Raw genomic sequence first — 13,209 nt, forward strand, 5'->3', positions numbered from 1 at the left:
TTTTCACTCTCTTGCCTCACCTCCCTCCAGTGGCGTCCCCTCCTCCTCAGCCTGCATCTCTTCTGTCTGGTCTCAAAAAGGCCACAGCTTCTGACATTTCGCATCGAGACACGACACATGCAATCTCTAAAATTTCCTCCAGCTTCCTTTAATAAGCTCTTCTGCACCAACCATGCTTCTCTCTGAACCTGCAGGGCAGCCGCCCAACGGTCTCAGAGGCGGGATTGTTCTTCAGGCCCCTTGAGGCTGTGGCTGTATTTCTTTCCGGTTATTTATCCTTGAATGAAGAGCACTCCCTCCAGACCAAGCGTTTTCTGGTTCAGGAGCCTGTGTCCCGTCTCCCCTCACTGCGTTCTCAGCTGCTGGGGTAATCTTCCCTTTGCACATTAATCCTGAAGGCAGCGTGATGTTGCCCCAGGCAAATCATGAGCGTCTAGCAGACCATCACGGTATGTACACCTCTGGAACTGACCTCCATCTGAGGTTAGGACTGCAGGCTGAGCATTTAGTTTGGCATCATCATCAGCTCTCTGTTGGTGGTTCTCTCCCAAATGCAGGGACGTGTGGTGATCCCACCTCCTGCTTGGGACATGTGGTGACCCGACTTCCTGCTTGAAAGTGGAGTAGCATGTGGCTGAGGATTAAGACCGTGAGCCATATAGGGGTTCCTCCTGGGATGTCCACGTGACCTGACCAGACCATCTAGACTTTATGAGAGGAAGGTGTCCAGGCTGGAGCTGCTGCAGCCATTCTGTAGCCTGAGGACACCTTGGTGGCTCTGTTCCCGAGCAGTGGGCTGTGGCTTGGAGTCACAGAGCCACACCAGGTCTCCACGGAACGCTGTGACGCAGACGTCCCATGAGACATCCACCCTGCCGGCGATTTCAACAACTTCCTTAGCCAATCTACTTTCTCACTGTCCCGATAATTCACACCTTCTCCTGTTTCCCTGGCTCCCTTCCCTCTTCTCGCTTTTGGGGATGACCTCACTTGTAACTTCCCTGAGAACATGGAGCAGCTGGAAGAGAAGCTCCCAACCCAGGCGCTTCTGAGCCCTTCTGTTCCCCAGGTCAGGGGTCCCCCACTCCCGCCTGATCTGACCCTCTGCTCACACTCAGCCTCCGGGCCCCTCACCCCTCAAGGCCATGCTGCCCCCCATCCCCTGCTCTCCCTCCGGCATCTCCTGTCTCTCAGGTCTATTAACTCATTCCCGTCCACACACTGCCTCAGCTGCTGCCCTGGTTCTCTGCCCTTGAGTTGCCAGGCAATTTCAGAACATGTTATTCTGTTCTTTGGCTGTCTAGTGCCTCGCCTCCCGTGATTCGCTCGACTGGCTCCCAGGAGGCCTCTGTCCTCACGCCTGCGATCTGTCCCCGTGACTCACCCTCGGCAGTCTCTGCGCAGCTGACCCAGCCCACTCTGAAGCACCCTTCACGTAGGACGCAGTGGCCTCCCCCTGCCTGCAGAAGCGCTGCGGTCAGCAGAGGGCCTGGGCTGCCCGATGATGTCGGGCTGAACCCCAGCTCTAGATTGCCTTATGCCTTGCTGCCCTCGACTCTGTGGCGGGGGTGTCAGCACCTGTCTCCGGGCTTGCTGCCAGCCCGGTTCACGGCCGTGTGTGGGAAGCGCCCGCCTTGGACCCGATACACGGCAGAGACTGCATGGGAGCCGCCGTCATCCCTGTGTTCACCTTGGCTCGTGGTTCTGATGGCGGCAGCGGTTGGATCCTGCTGGACCGCCGACAGGGCCAAGCACCTGGGCGGTAATCTGTGAGCTGCAAACCACGAGCGTGGTCCTGTGTCCCCGCGCAGAGCCAGGGCGGAGTTTGGAATAAAGTGCTGTCTGCTGAGCTAGTACTGTCGGAGATTAACAATCTCATAACATCACAGCAATGCCAGGGGGTTATGGGCACGGGCCATTACGATGCCTGGGCTGGTGCAGTTAGTGCCTGCAATTGGCAACTCTGAGCTCGATGAGCTGCAAAATCCCCTGGGCCTCACAGGCCCAGGTTGTGGAAATGAGGCCACGGGGGAATGGGTCATGTGTGGCCAGGAGAGAGAGTGGCTGGGCCCACCCTGGTCACCGCGTCTGTTGGAAACAGCAGCACGGGGTGATCACTCCCACAGCCCGAGGCTTGTGTGAAGGTTTCATGCCTAATGGAATCAGATGAGCAGGGGTCGGGGCAGCTGCCCAAGACCCCCGCCTCCCACCCTGGCCCCACCACATTAGCAGGCTGGGAACGTCTGGCCACTCTTTTTGCCTCTGAGCTCCGAGGTCACGGGGTTTCCTCCTCTGGCTGGTCCTGCTGAGTCGACAGCAACCGCACACAGAGGCTGCTCACCGCCCCCAGGGCGCCCCCTGCCCCTTCAGGACGGAGGGAGCTACTGAGGGCCCCGCTGTGGCTGGACCCAGCGGGGGGCACCGTGATCGGGCAGCTCAGTGATCAGGTCTGGAAGTGGGGGCTCACGTGGGAGCCACAGTGGGTGGGGGCACCGCCCCCGAGCTCAGCCTGGAGACCCGAGGTCAGCGCCAGCTGGTCCGTGTTCAGCTGTGATCGCGACCGCTCTCAGCTCCGTGGCCGAGGCCTGGTCTGCCAGTGGTGACACTGTCTGTGTCAGACGCAGGAGGGCCCACCCCACCCTGCAGCGTGCGCCCGGCCGGGGCCAGGGGTCGGGGCTACTCTGCCCTCTCTCAGCTCGGTGGGGTCCTTCTCGAAGGGGTTCTGACCCTGACTCCCCACCAGAGTGGGTGTTGGTCTTGACAGCAGCCTTCGTGCCTTGTGGGGGATGTGTCACCACGTCCTGGGGTGTCTTCTGCGGGGGTCCCGGGGCCTTGCAGCTGAGGAAGGAGGTGACCGTCCCTTCTTGGGGATCCCACCTGGGTAGGGGCTGCTCCTCCAGCCTCCGAGTCGCTTGCTGGCCCTGCTGCTGCACCCCCGCTCCACCCCTCGCCCCCTGGTCGGGAGGGAGGCCTCCAAGTCCTTGGACGTGAAACTCTGCTGTTGATGAAGCAAAACTGGCTGGGTTTCCGCGGGGACCGGCCGTCTGTCTTACCGACAGAGCCAGAGGGACGAGCTCGGCAGATCCTCGAGGAAGTATTTTTCCTCCTCTGATTCTGATTTATCGATGACGCTGCATGTTTCTGTCTGTCCCTCTGAGGTTCGTGAATACCTGGTGACTCTGGACACCAGACTTGGTGTCTTGGGCGAAAGTCAACTCGAGTCCACCCGGAATTGGGGCTTCGCTGGAGCGTTAGAGCAGCGCCTCTTATTTGGGCTAAAATTAACTTTCTTCGCCAGCACCTCCGTCTCCCCGTCGGTGAACAGGGGACACGCGGACCTGCGCGGCCACAGGAGCTCGGGTGTGGCCACAGCACCTGTGCCTCGTAGCCGCCACGTGGCGCGTCTCTGTCCTTGTGGTCCGAGCAGGAGGCCGCCTCTGGCTGTGCCCCGGGCTGTCCCGGGGTCCGTGGCCCCAGCATGATCCCCCCTGCACCCCCGCCTGGCCCTCCGTTCAGGAAGGGGCTCCGGATGGATCGACACGGGAGCAGCACACTCTTGTCACCCCCGACAGAGCCCCGCACGCCCAGAACAGGGGATCGTGATCAGCCAGCCGGGCGGGGAGGGTTCTCACTCCCCCAGGCCTGGCGTGTACACACAGAGAAGACCTGCTTGTGCGCCGTGGGTGCCAGCCCTCGAGTCCTCTCTGTCTGTCCTTGCACAGCGCACGTCACACACAGGCACAGGCCACACACACGCAAATACAGGCACAGACACACACATGCACAGACACAGGCGCAAAGAAGGGCACAAACACACACATAAATGTATACGCACAGACACACATATAGGCACAGACATTCACAGGCATAGGCACACACACACCCACACACACACACACTCACACACACACCCATGCATCCTCACACACACACCTGTGCATCCTCACACACACACACTCACACACACACCCATGCATCCTCACACACACACACACACACACACACACACACACTCACACACACACCCATGCATCCTCACACACACACACCTGTGCATCCTCACACACACACACTCACACACACACCCATGCATCCTCACACACACACACCTGTGCATCCTCACACACACACACTCACACACACACCCATGCATCCTCACACACACACACACACACACACACACACACACACACACACTCACACACACACCCATGCATCCTCACACACACACACCTGTGCATCCTCACACACACACACTCACACACACACACCCATGCATCCTCACACACACACACTCACACACACACCCGTGCATCCTCACACGCACACACACTCGTGCATCCTCACACACACACTCACACACACTCACACACACACACCCATGCATCCTCACACATACACACACACACCTATGCATCCTCACACACACACTCACACACACACACACACATACACACCCATGCATCCTCACACACACACACTCACACACACATCCATGCATCCTCACACATACACACACACACCTATGCATCCTCACACACACACTCACACACACACACACACACATACACACCCATGCATCCTCACACACACACTCACACACACCCATGCATCCTCACACACACACGCACACACACCCTCACACAGACACACTCACACACACTCACACACACACCTATGCATCCTCACACACACATGCATGCACACACCCATGCATCCTCATACACACACACAACCCATGCATCCTCACACACTCTCACACACACCCATGCATCCTCACACACACACACACACCCTCACACAGACACACACACACACTCACACACACACCCGTGCATCCTCACACACACACACAACCCATGCATCCTCACACACTCTCACACACACACCCATGCATCCTCACACACACACTCACACACACAGTCCTCTCCAGCCTCCCCACAACATTCCCACCCTGGATGGCCCCAGCTCTGGCCTTGTAAACACACACACACACACAAATACAGGCATATACAGACATTCACATGCATAGACACACACATACTCACACACACACACACACACACAGGCACACATACACACCATCCTCTCAACCTCCCCACAGCATGCCTGCCCCGGATGGCCCCAGCTCTGGCCTTGCAAACACACACGCACACACACACTCATGCGCACACACATACACACACTCACATACACACACACACACACAGAATCCGCTCGGCCACTCCCACCTGGGATGGCTCTGGCCCTAGCCTGCAAACGCACACACACACTCTCACACACATGCACACACACTCCTCTTGGCCTCCCCCGCCCTGCATGGCCCCGGCTCTGGCCTGCTTCCCCCGCGTCCTCCCCTTCCTCGTACTGCAGACCTGGCTCCCACAGGGCCCCCGGCCCTCCCCTCCCGGTTGGGTCCTGTAATCATCAGCAGCATCCCCGCGGGCCCGGGGTCTCCTTTGGGCCCCAGGGGCATGTCCTGTTCACTCAGGGCTCCAGCCTGGGGTTCGGCCCCGGTCCCAGGGGGCACGAGATCTGGCCGGAAGGCTTTGAGGATGTTGACGATACTGAACTCCACGTACTGTGGTCTGGAGAAGGAAGGGGGTGTGTCTGTGAGTCTGCGTGAAAGCTATGAGTGTGTGTTGTGTGTGTCTCTGTGTGTGCAAGTATATAAATGTGTGTCCGTGTGTGTGTGTGAGTGTGTGTGCACGGAGGTGGTGACGTGACCACATCAGGGCTTCCTCTATCCACTCCTGGCTCCTCGGGCTCCTCAAAGACAAGCGGGAGGCATTTCAGGGACAAGGGGCTTCCGTTCAGCCGGGGTGCACCTCCAGGCCCTGCACCTCACTGGGCAAGCAGAGTGGGCTCCAGGGCCCCTCGGCTGGCCACTGGCGAAGTGAGGAGACCCGTGTGAGGAGGTGGTGGCATCCCTGCTCTGCAGGAGTCATGACTGGGTCCAGTGACCGAGACGGCCAACGTCATGGCACCCTCCCCCCAAAGTGCAGAGACCCCTGGCCCGCCCCAGCCTCTGTGACACCACAGTTCTGGGGCCCTGGGTGTGTGTTTAGGGAAACGTTGACAAATAGCTTCGTAATAAGGCAAACGCCGATCGTACTCATTTAATCTTTGTTAAAAGCATCACAAATGATTTATTGATTTTTAAAAAGGAAAAATAAGAAAGAATTTATCGCATCTCTGTTATGTGCATATAGAAGTGTGGCCTCGACCCAGCTGAATGAGACGTTAGCGGTCCAAGCCCAGCCCGCTCTTCCCGGGGGCCCGCGCGTACCTGCACGTCAAAGATGCAGGGCCTCAAAACGTGGAACCGGATAAACCCAGACCTAAGTGCCGATCTACACGGTTACGGGGATGGAACGTATTCGGTTATAGACGCCAACTTATTCCCAGGCTCTTGGGTCCGCACACCCAAAACACTCTTCATAGAAATGATGACAGAAAATATGAGAAGAACACAAGTAGCTGAAGGGAAACCCTATCCCATCAGCGAGAGAATGCAGCTGAGGGTCAGGAGGTCATGGGGGGCCGTCACCCACTGGCACTGCTGAGCTGCGCCCAGGGGACTCCCTGCTGACCTTGACCTGGGACGGGGCCAGCGCTGACAGGTGTCTGACCCGGGAATGAGGCTCACAGGCCGGGCTGGGGTGGACGGCAGGACGCGGGCTCCCTAAGGGGTCTTTGGGGAGGGCAGGCAGGCTGGCGGAGGCAGACGCCCCAAGAACCCAGCCTCTCCCCACAGTGCCCCTCAACTCCTGGGCTTCCCGGAGGAGGGCCTGGAGGACGCTCTGCGGGGCCGCAGGGAGGGGATGGGGGGCACCTCTGCCGCCCGCCCCGTGGCCTGCAGTGACCCCTTCCGAGCCAGTCTCAGACCCCATTTGTGACACGTGGGGTTGGACACCAGGGTCCCCCCTCCCACGTGCGGGAGCTGCTCTGGGGGTGTGGATGACCCTTCGCAGGCTGAGTTTCTTCTCTGCAGAAGTGAGCTAAGGCTTCCCACTGCCCCGGGCTTCATCCTGGGCTCCTCGCAGCCGGCGGGGCCTAGCCTGGGCTCTAGGGTGTCCCCCCTCTGGGGGGAGGCTCTGGCCACCCAGAGCCCAGGGAGGGGGCGGGGCGGGGCCGCCTCCAGTTTCAAGGCATAAGGCGAAACCTGCCCCAGATTCTCCCCGTCCCTGATTCTAGGCATCCGTGAGCAAGGGGGTCCAACTGTGTGGGAAGCGCAGGGGTTGGCTCCTGGGGCACCTCTGCGGCCCCTTGCTGTGTGTGACCCTGGGGCAGCCGCTCCCTCTCTGGGCCTCAGCAGCTCTGTCTTCAAGACAAGGCGGGCACTCCCTGTCTGCCCTCCACTCTCTGCCTTTCTAACCTTCCTGGTTCCTGGGTTTCTGCGCGGCGCCCTCAAACCAAGAGGGAACGCAAAACACTGGGCATCTGTCTCGAGGCCGCTCCCAGGACGGGAAGCCGCCCATGGAGAGCGGAGCTGGGGGGAGCTTTGCTTTTGGTGGCGGGACCCCAGGAGAGAAGGCTTCTGGGGGGGCGGGGTGGAGGAGCATTTCTGGGCATTCGGCAAACGGGGTTCCCAAGAACAGGGGCTACTGCCTGGCAATAAAAAGAGAACCATCTCTCCCCCCCAGAAACTGCAAATGGCTACCTAGAGAGGTATTTACATCTTCTCTGCAGGTTAAAAAGAGGAAGGGGAGCCCGGAGGCCTGGAGGGTGGCGTGGGGGGGCCGCAGCAGGCTTTCCGGATTCTGGAGGGTGTGTACGACCCCCGCAGAGGGACGGCGTGTGAGCGGTGGGAGCTGCCTTCCTGGGGGTTCCGAGGAAGAAAGCAGGGCTCCGCGATCCTCCGGGGGACAAGAGCCCACGGTGCAGGTGGTGGGAGGCGGGGTGTGGGGGGATCTGCGCTTCTGAGAGTCCGGCAGGCTCACCCCCCAGTCTCAGGGGGCCCGGCCTCGCCTATGAGAAGTCAGGCCTCCTCGCCGGAGTGACGGGGTGTGGGCTGCGAGTTGGGGGCCGGGGCGGGGCGGGCTCGAGCTGGACGGGGCGGGGGCAGCTGTCGGCTGGCGTGGACGCGGCGGGAGGAGGAGGAGGCTTTCCCGAGGTCTCCGCGGGGGTGCGGGTCCCACCCCGAGCCGGGGGCGGCGGTGTGGTCCTGGGCCCTCCGCGGGGGATGACGCGGCGGAGAGGAGAGCGTTCCGGGCGCGGCCTCCGCGGCCTCAGCTCACCAGGTAGCTGTGCATCTCCCGGGAGCTGACGCTCAGGACCACGCCCGAGTGATTCCCTGGAGGGGAGAGCCGGTGTGAGCGCGCGGCCGGCCCAGCGGCGCGGGACGGGGCCGGCGGCGGCGGGCGCGGTGCGTGCGGCCTCCGCCGACGTGCGGGCATCCCGAGCTTCCTCCCGCCACCGTCGTGCGGGTCGTGCCTGGACGCGGGTGCGGAGGCGGTGGGGTGCGCGGGTGGCTGAGGGCGGGTCTCCCGGTGCCGGCACAAGCAGTGGACCCAGGGGCCTCGGGGCGAGGCCGCGCCCGCCACCCGCCCCCACCGCAGCCACTGACCTGCAGCGGGGCCGGCCCCGGCATCGGCAGCAGGGGGAGGTAGGCGGGGCTCTGTGCCCCCCGGGCCGGGGGCACTGCAGGGCGGCCCGGCGAGGCCCCGGCGGCGGCGGGAGAGAGAAGGGCACAGGGACCGTCAGAAATGCAGGGGTCCGCCAGGGCCCCAGGCGGGGCCGCGCTCTGAGACCCCTGGGGAGCAGAGGCGTGGCCGCTGGCTGCCTGGAGCCCCCACCTCCCGGGCGCATGGAGACGGAGCGGCGGAGAGGTTCCAGCCGGTCGTGGGGACCACGAGTCGTGAGCCGGCCCGGGGCTTTGGGTCCAAGGCCAGCCACCTGTCCACTGGGCCGCTTGGGTGGGCCACGTCCCCTCTCTGAACCTCACCTCTAGTCGTTTAAAACGTGGGGACCGCGACTCCACCTCCCACAGCCCCAGGGGCACGGCAGATACGGGCTGAGGGGATAAAAGGGCAGCGATGACACCCCCCCCACCCAGGCGGCAGCTTGCCGGCGCGTCCTCGGGCCCCACTGGGGATGTCACAGCACCCCAGGGCCGGGGCGTGCAGGGCAGGTGGGGTGCAGAGCGACTGTTAAGGGTCGGGGGAGCAGGGGCCCCAGGGTCTGGACTCCAACCCCTTCCCCACCAGCTGTGTGGCCCTGGCCCCGGGCCAGTCCAGGTCTCAGCTCTGAAAAGGAGCGCCCCTGCTGGGCTGTGGAGGAAGCCATGCCGGCTTGAGCACTCAGCGCTCACGCTGCCTGGAGCACTCAGCATTCGTGTGGCCTGGAGCACTCAGCGCTCACGCGGCCAGGTGGGTGGTTCCAGTGCTCCGGCGGGACTCAGGGCTCCCGGGCCTCAGTCTCCCCACGGGTTGAGGAGGGAGTGGAGATGGGGTGTGCTGTCCCATCAGAGTGTGTGTCCCCCCCAAAGATGGACAGGTCGTGGTCACCTCAACCACAGAGTCAGAGCCAAGGGCCAGCGGTGACGGCCAGGAGAGGTGGAGCGGCTGCCGGGCTGTCCCGTCCCTGGTCTCTGCCGCGCAGAGGCCGCGGGGGGCGCGGGGTGGACAGTGCAGCGGGCTGAGCCGGCTGCGGCGTTATCACCAGCAGCAGCTTCGAGGTGGTGGGGCTCAGCCCGCGAACACCCGCTCATGAGAGGCCCCGAGAGAGAGCTGGAGGTTAACACAGACCCCCACCCCCACCCCCAGAGGAGGCCGCTGAGTGGGCGGCCGCTCCATCTTCCCTGCTGGCCGTGGGCGGGGGGCAGTGGGGTCATGGAACAGAGACTGTGCGCACTACAGTTACGTCCATGTGCGCACCGCCCAGGGCCTCGCCCTCCCAGTGACGGGAGGGATGCCGGGAGCACGAGGGGGTGACTGCCGAGAGGTCCCCGGGGCCCCCCAGAACGCAGCAGCTTCGCTGTGGAAGCCAGCTGTCTGCCCCACCCCTCGGGGGACTGTGGGGACGGGCGTCCGGGGTCCCCGTCCACAGGCAGACCCCGGGGACTCCTGCCGTCACCTGTCAGAAGGAGGGGACCCAGGGTAGGGCCCGCCCGGCCCCAGGCCTGGTGGTGGAGGAGGGGTTCCCGGGGGAGGGGGTGTTGGGGGCGGGCGTTACCTAGAGTCTGTGGGTGGAGCTCGTCCTCTATGAACTCCTCACCCTGGATGGCGCTCTGCACACCCTGGCTGTGGCTCACGGGGCTCGTCATTTCCTGCTCCTTCTCGTTGTGCATCTGGGCATACACGGTCCTGCCGGGGCGTTTCCTGCAAGGCAGTGGGCGGTGGTGGGGGGAGATCAGGGCTCTGCCTGGGATACCTGTCCCTGGAGGCCCCCAGCCCACCCCTCTGTGCAGCGCTCTCATTGCTCCTGGGTCTGCCTCCTGCGCCACGTCTGCGCCAAGTCACCTCCTCCAGGAAGCCCTCCTGTGCCACCTCTGGGCCAAGCCACCTCCTCCAGGAAGCCCTCCTGCGCCACCTCTGGGCCAAGCCACCTCCTCCAGGAAGCCCTCCTGCACCACCTCTGCACCAAGCCACCTCCTCCAGGAAGCCCTCCTGCACCACCTCTGCACCAAGCCACCTTCTCCAGGAAGCCCTCCTGCACCACCTCTGGGCCAAGCCACCTCCTCCAGGAAGCCCTCCTGTGCCACCTCTGGGCCAAGCCACCTCCTCCAGGAAGCCCTCCTGCGCCACCTCTGGGCCAAGCCACCTCCTCCAGGAAGCCCTCCTGCACCACCTCTGGGCCAAGCCACCTTCTCCAGGAAGCCCTCCTGCACCACCTCTGCACCAAGCCACCTTCTCCAGAAAGCCCTCCTGCACCACCTCTGGGCTAAGCCACCTCCTCCAGGAAGCCCTCCTGCACCACCTCTGGGCCAAGCCACCTCCTCCAGGAAGCCCTCCATCCTGTGAGCTCCTGCAGCCCTGGGTTTGCCTCTGCCCTGGCAAGCACTGACTGTCTGTCTCCCCTGAGGCGTGCTGCAGGGAGAGCATGCTTCTTTGTCTCTTTCGGGTCCCTGTCACCCATCACCTCGGGGTTCTGATCATGTCAGCAGCTGTGTGTTTCCACAAGGCATGCGATGCTGACAGGCCCTGAGAGGTGTTTGCTGAGCCCTGCCCAGGTCCTGGGGCGTCCTCTAGTGCCCATCCCCTCCAGGGCAGAGGGAAAGGAGATGGAGGGCACAGCCCCCCTCTGTCTCAGCTGGGGCCAGGCTCAGGGCTCTGGGCCACGCTCCTTCGTGTGCGACGCCCACTTGGTTGGAGCAAAACTCCAAAGGGCACATGGTTCTACTTTACAGATGAGGAAACTGAGGCTCAGTGGGAGGGTAGGCTTCCTCGGAGCCACCATCAGCAGTTCACCAACACGGGCAGTTCTCTGGAAATACTGAGATGGCGGGATGTACCTTCAGGCCCCCGGGGTGGGCTGTGTCATGACGGGCCCCAGGGGACTACAGCACTGAGCCTCTGAGACTTAAGAGCTGCTTCTTACACGGGCAGGCCCAGCCCAGGCTGATGGCTGCGCCAGCCTGGAAACCCCAGCTCTCCACAAAGCTAAAGCCTCCGGACAAACGGGGCATTTCTCTCCATATTCTCTGATGGCCAGGCTTCTAGCTGGGCACACTCACTCCCAGAACTGTGCTCCACCCACGGATTCCATGGTAACTGCCCTCCCATGATTAATTCACTAAGTGAGCCCAGCGGTCACACCTGCCCTTTTCTTCTTCTTCCCTTTTCCCTTCCTCCCTCCTGATTAGACCCCTTTTACAGATGAGGAAACTGAGGCCCACAGGGAGGGGAAGAGACTGGCTGGAGACGCAGAGCTGGTCAGCAGCAGGCTGGATGGCAAGCTGGTCTGGGAGGCTGACCCAGCTGCCTGGGCTGTCCTGCAGGTTGGGAAGGGGAGTTGCCCAGCGTGAGTGGTCCTGGAGGACAGAGAGCCAGCAGAGTCCCAGGCTGCAGGAGGGACCCTCGGCCTCCAAGGAGCAGGAGCTGGAGGGTCAGGGTGTCTCCAGACTGTTCCCAACGGTGACCCTGAGCGGGGAGACCCCGAGGCCACTGGAGCCGAACCGGCAGGATGGGATGAGAGGCAGGGCTCAGATCTCACAGCTGCATTTTCAGAGCATAAGCCTGGCGACACTCTCTGGCCTTTGTGTCCATCCCCGGGCCCTGTATCCGGGTCAGATCAGATTCTCCAGCCCCTCCAAGTGTGCCCATGAGTAATCCTGACACTGCGGGCTATTAAACCCATTTTATGGATGAGGATCAAGGTCAGAGAGGAGGAGGCACCACAGCCCCTCTGACGACCTCACACTGAGCTTGCCACCCACCCAGCCTCATCCCGAGCCCCTACCTGCTCCACCCTGGGGTCACTACCCCACTCTGACTCCTCCCCGAATGAAGCTGGAGCCCCCCTCGCCGTGGGGCACCTGGCACAGGGCAGCTCTGGCTCAAGCTTGTGGAGGGAGGGGTGGGTGAGCACTGGGGGGAACGTGGGTGGTGGAGGGCACTGCCTGGGGTCAGATCCTCACTCCTCAGCTGTGTGGCCCTGGGACAATTGTTTAACCTCTCTGAGCCTGGGTTTCCTCATCTGTAAAATGGGTGCGTGGAGCAGAGGGGAGGATCGGGTGGAAGACACTCCCTGGCTTTTGAGTGGCCAGCTGCCCTAGGGGACCGAGATAACTCAGGACCAGCGTGCGGGTTCAGGCGAGGCCCCCTCCCTGCCCCGCGGCCCGTCGAGGGCACAGTCCCAGCCTTCTGTGGCCCTTGGGCCCCACCCACATGCCCAGTGAGCCCAGGGCATGTGGCCTTGCCTTTTGAACTTGTACAGGATGAAGGCTCCGACCGCGAAGAGCCCGCTGACGAAGAGGATTGCCACCGCCCAGTAGCCGCCTCCGCCTCCCAGGCTCGGGGAATCTGTGGGCAAAACAGCCTGTGAGCGCTCAGAGTGGGCAGCAGCCGCCCCCGGAAACTGGGACCCCACTGTGTAAATCCCGGCCCTGGTCCTTGCCCCCTAGAAAGTGGACACAGCTCCGTCCAGACCGATGCTGGCGTGGACACGCGTCTTCATGGAGCAGAAAGCCGCCCGTCGGCTCCTGCCAAGATTCTTGCCCCAGAGCGGGGAGGATGGTCCATGGTGGGCGGGGGCGGAGTGCATCTG

The 13,209-nt window shown here is 62.6% G+C and overlaps 1 protein-coding gene across 1 annotated transcript in view; it reads right to left on the reverse strand.

Moving 5' to 3' along the window:
• Positions 1 to 6,140: 6,140 nt before the first annotated feature.
• Positions 6,141 to 13,209, reverse strand: part of SORCS2 (sortilin related VPS10 domain containing receptor 2) — a 484,645-nt gene continuing 477,576 nt past the window's right edge. The window contains exons 25-27 of the mRNA XM_065914447.1: positions 12,863 to 12,965; positions 10,177 to 10,322; positions 6,141 to 8,296 (exon numbers count right to left, since the gene is read on the reverse strand). Coding sequence (XP_065770519.1) covers positions 8,232 to 8,296; positions 10,177 to 10,322; positions 12,863 to 12,965 — 314 coding nt within the window. The 3' untranslated portion in view covers positions 6,141 to 8,231. The remainder of the gene's footprint in view (positions 8,297 to 10,176; positions 10,323 to 12,862; positions 12,966 to 13,209) is intronic.

Source organism: Muntiacus reevesi, chromosome 22, assembly GCF_963930625.1.
Source record: "Muntiacus reevesi chromosome 22, mMunRee1.1, whole genome shotgun sequence".
Classification (NCBI taxonomy): Eukaryota; Metazoa; Chordata; class Mammalia; order Artiodactyla; family Cervidae; genus Muntiacus; species Muntiacus reevesi.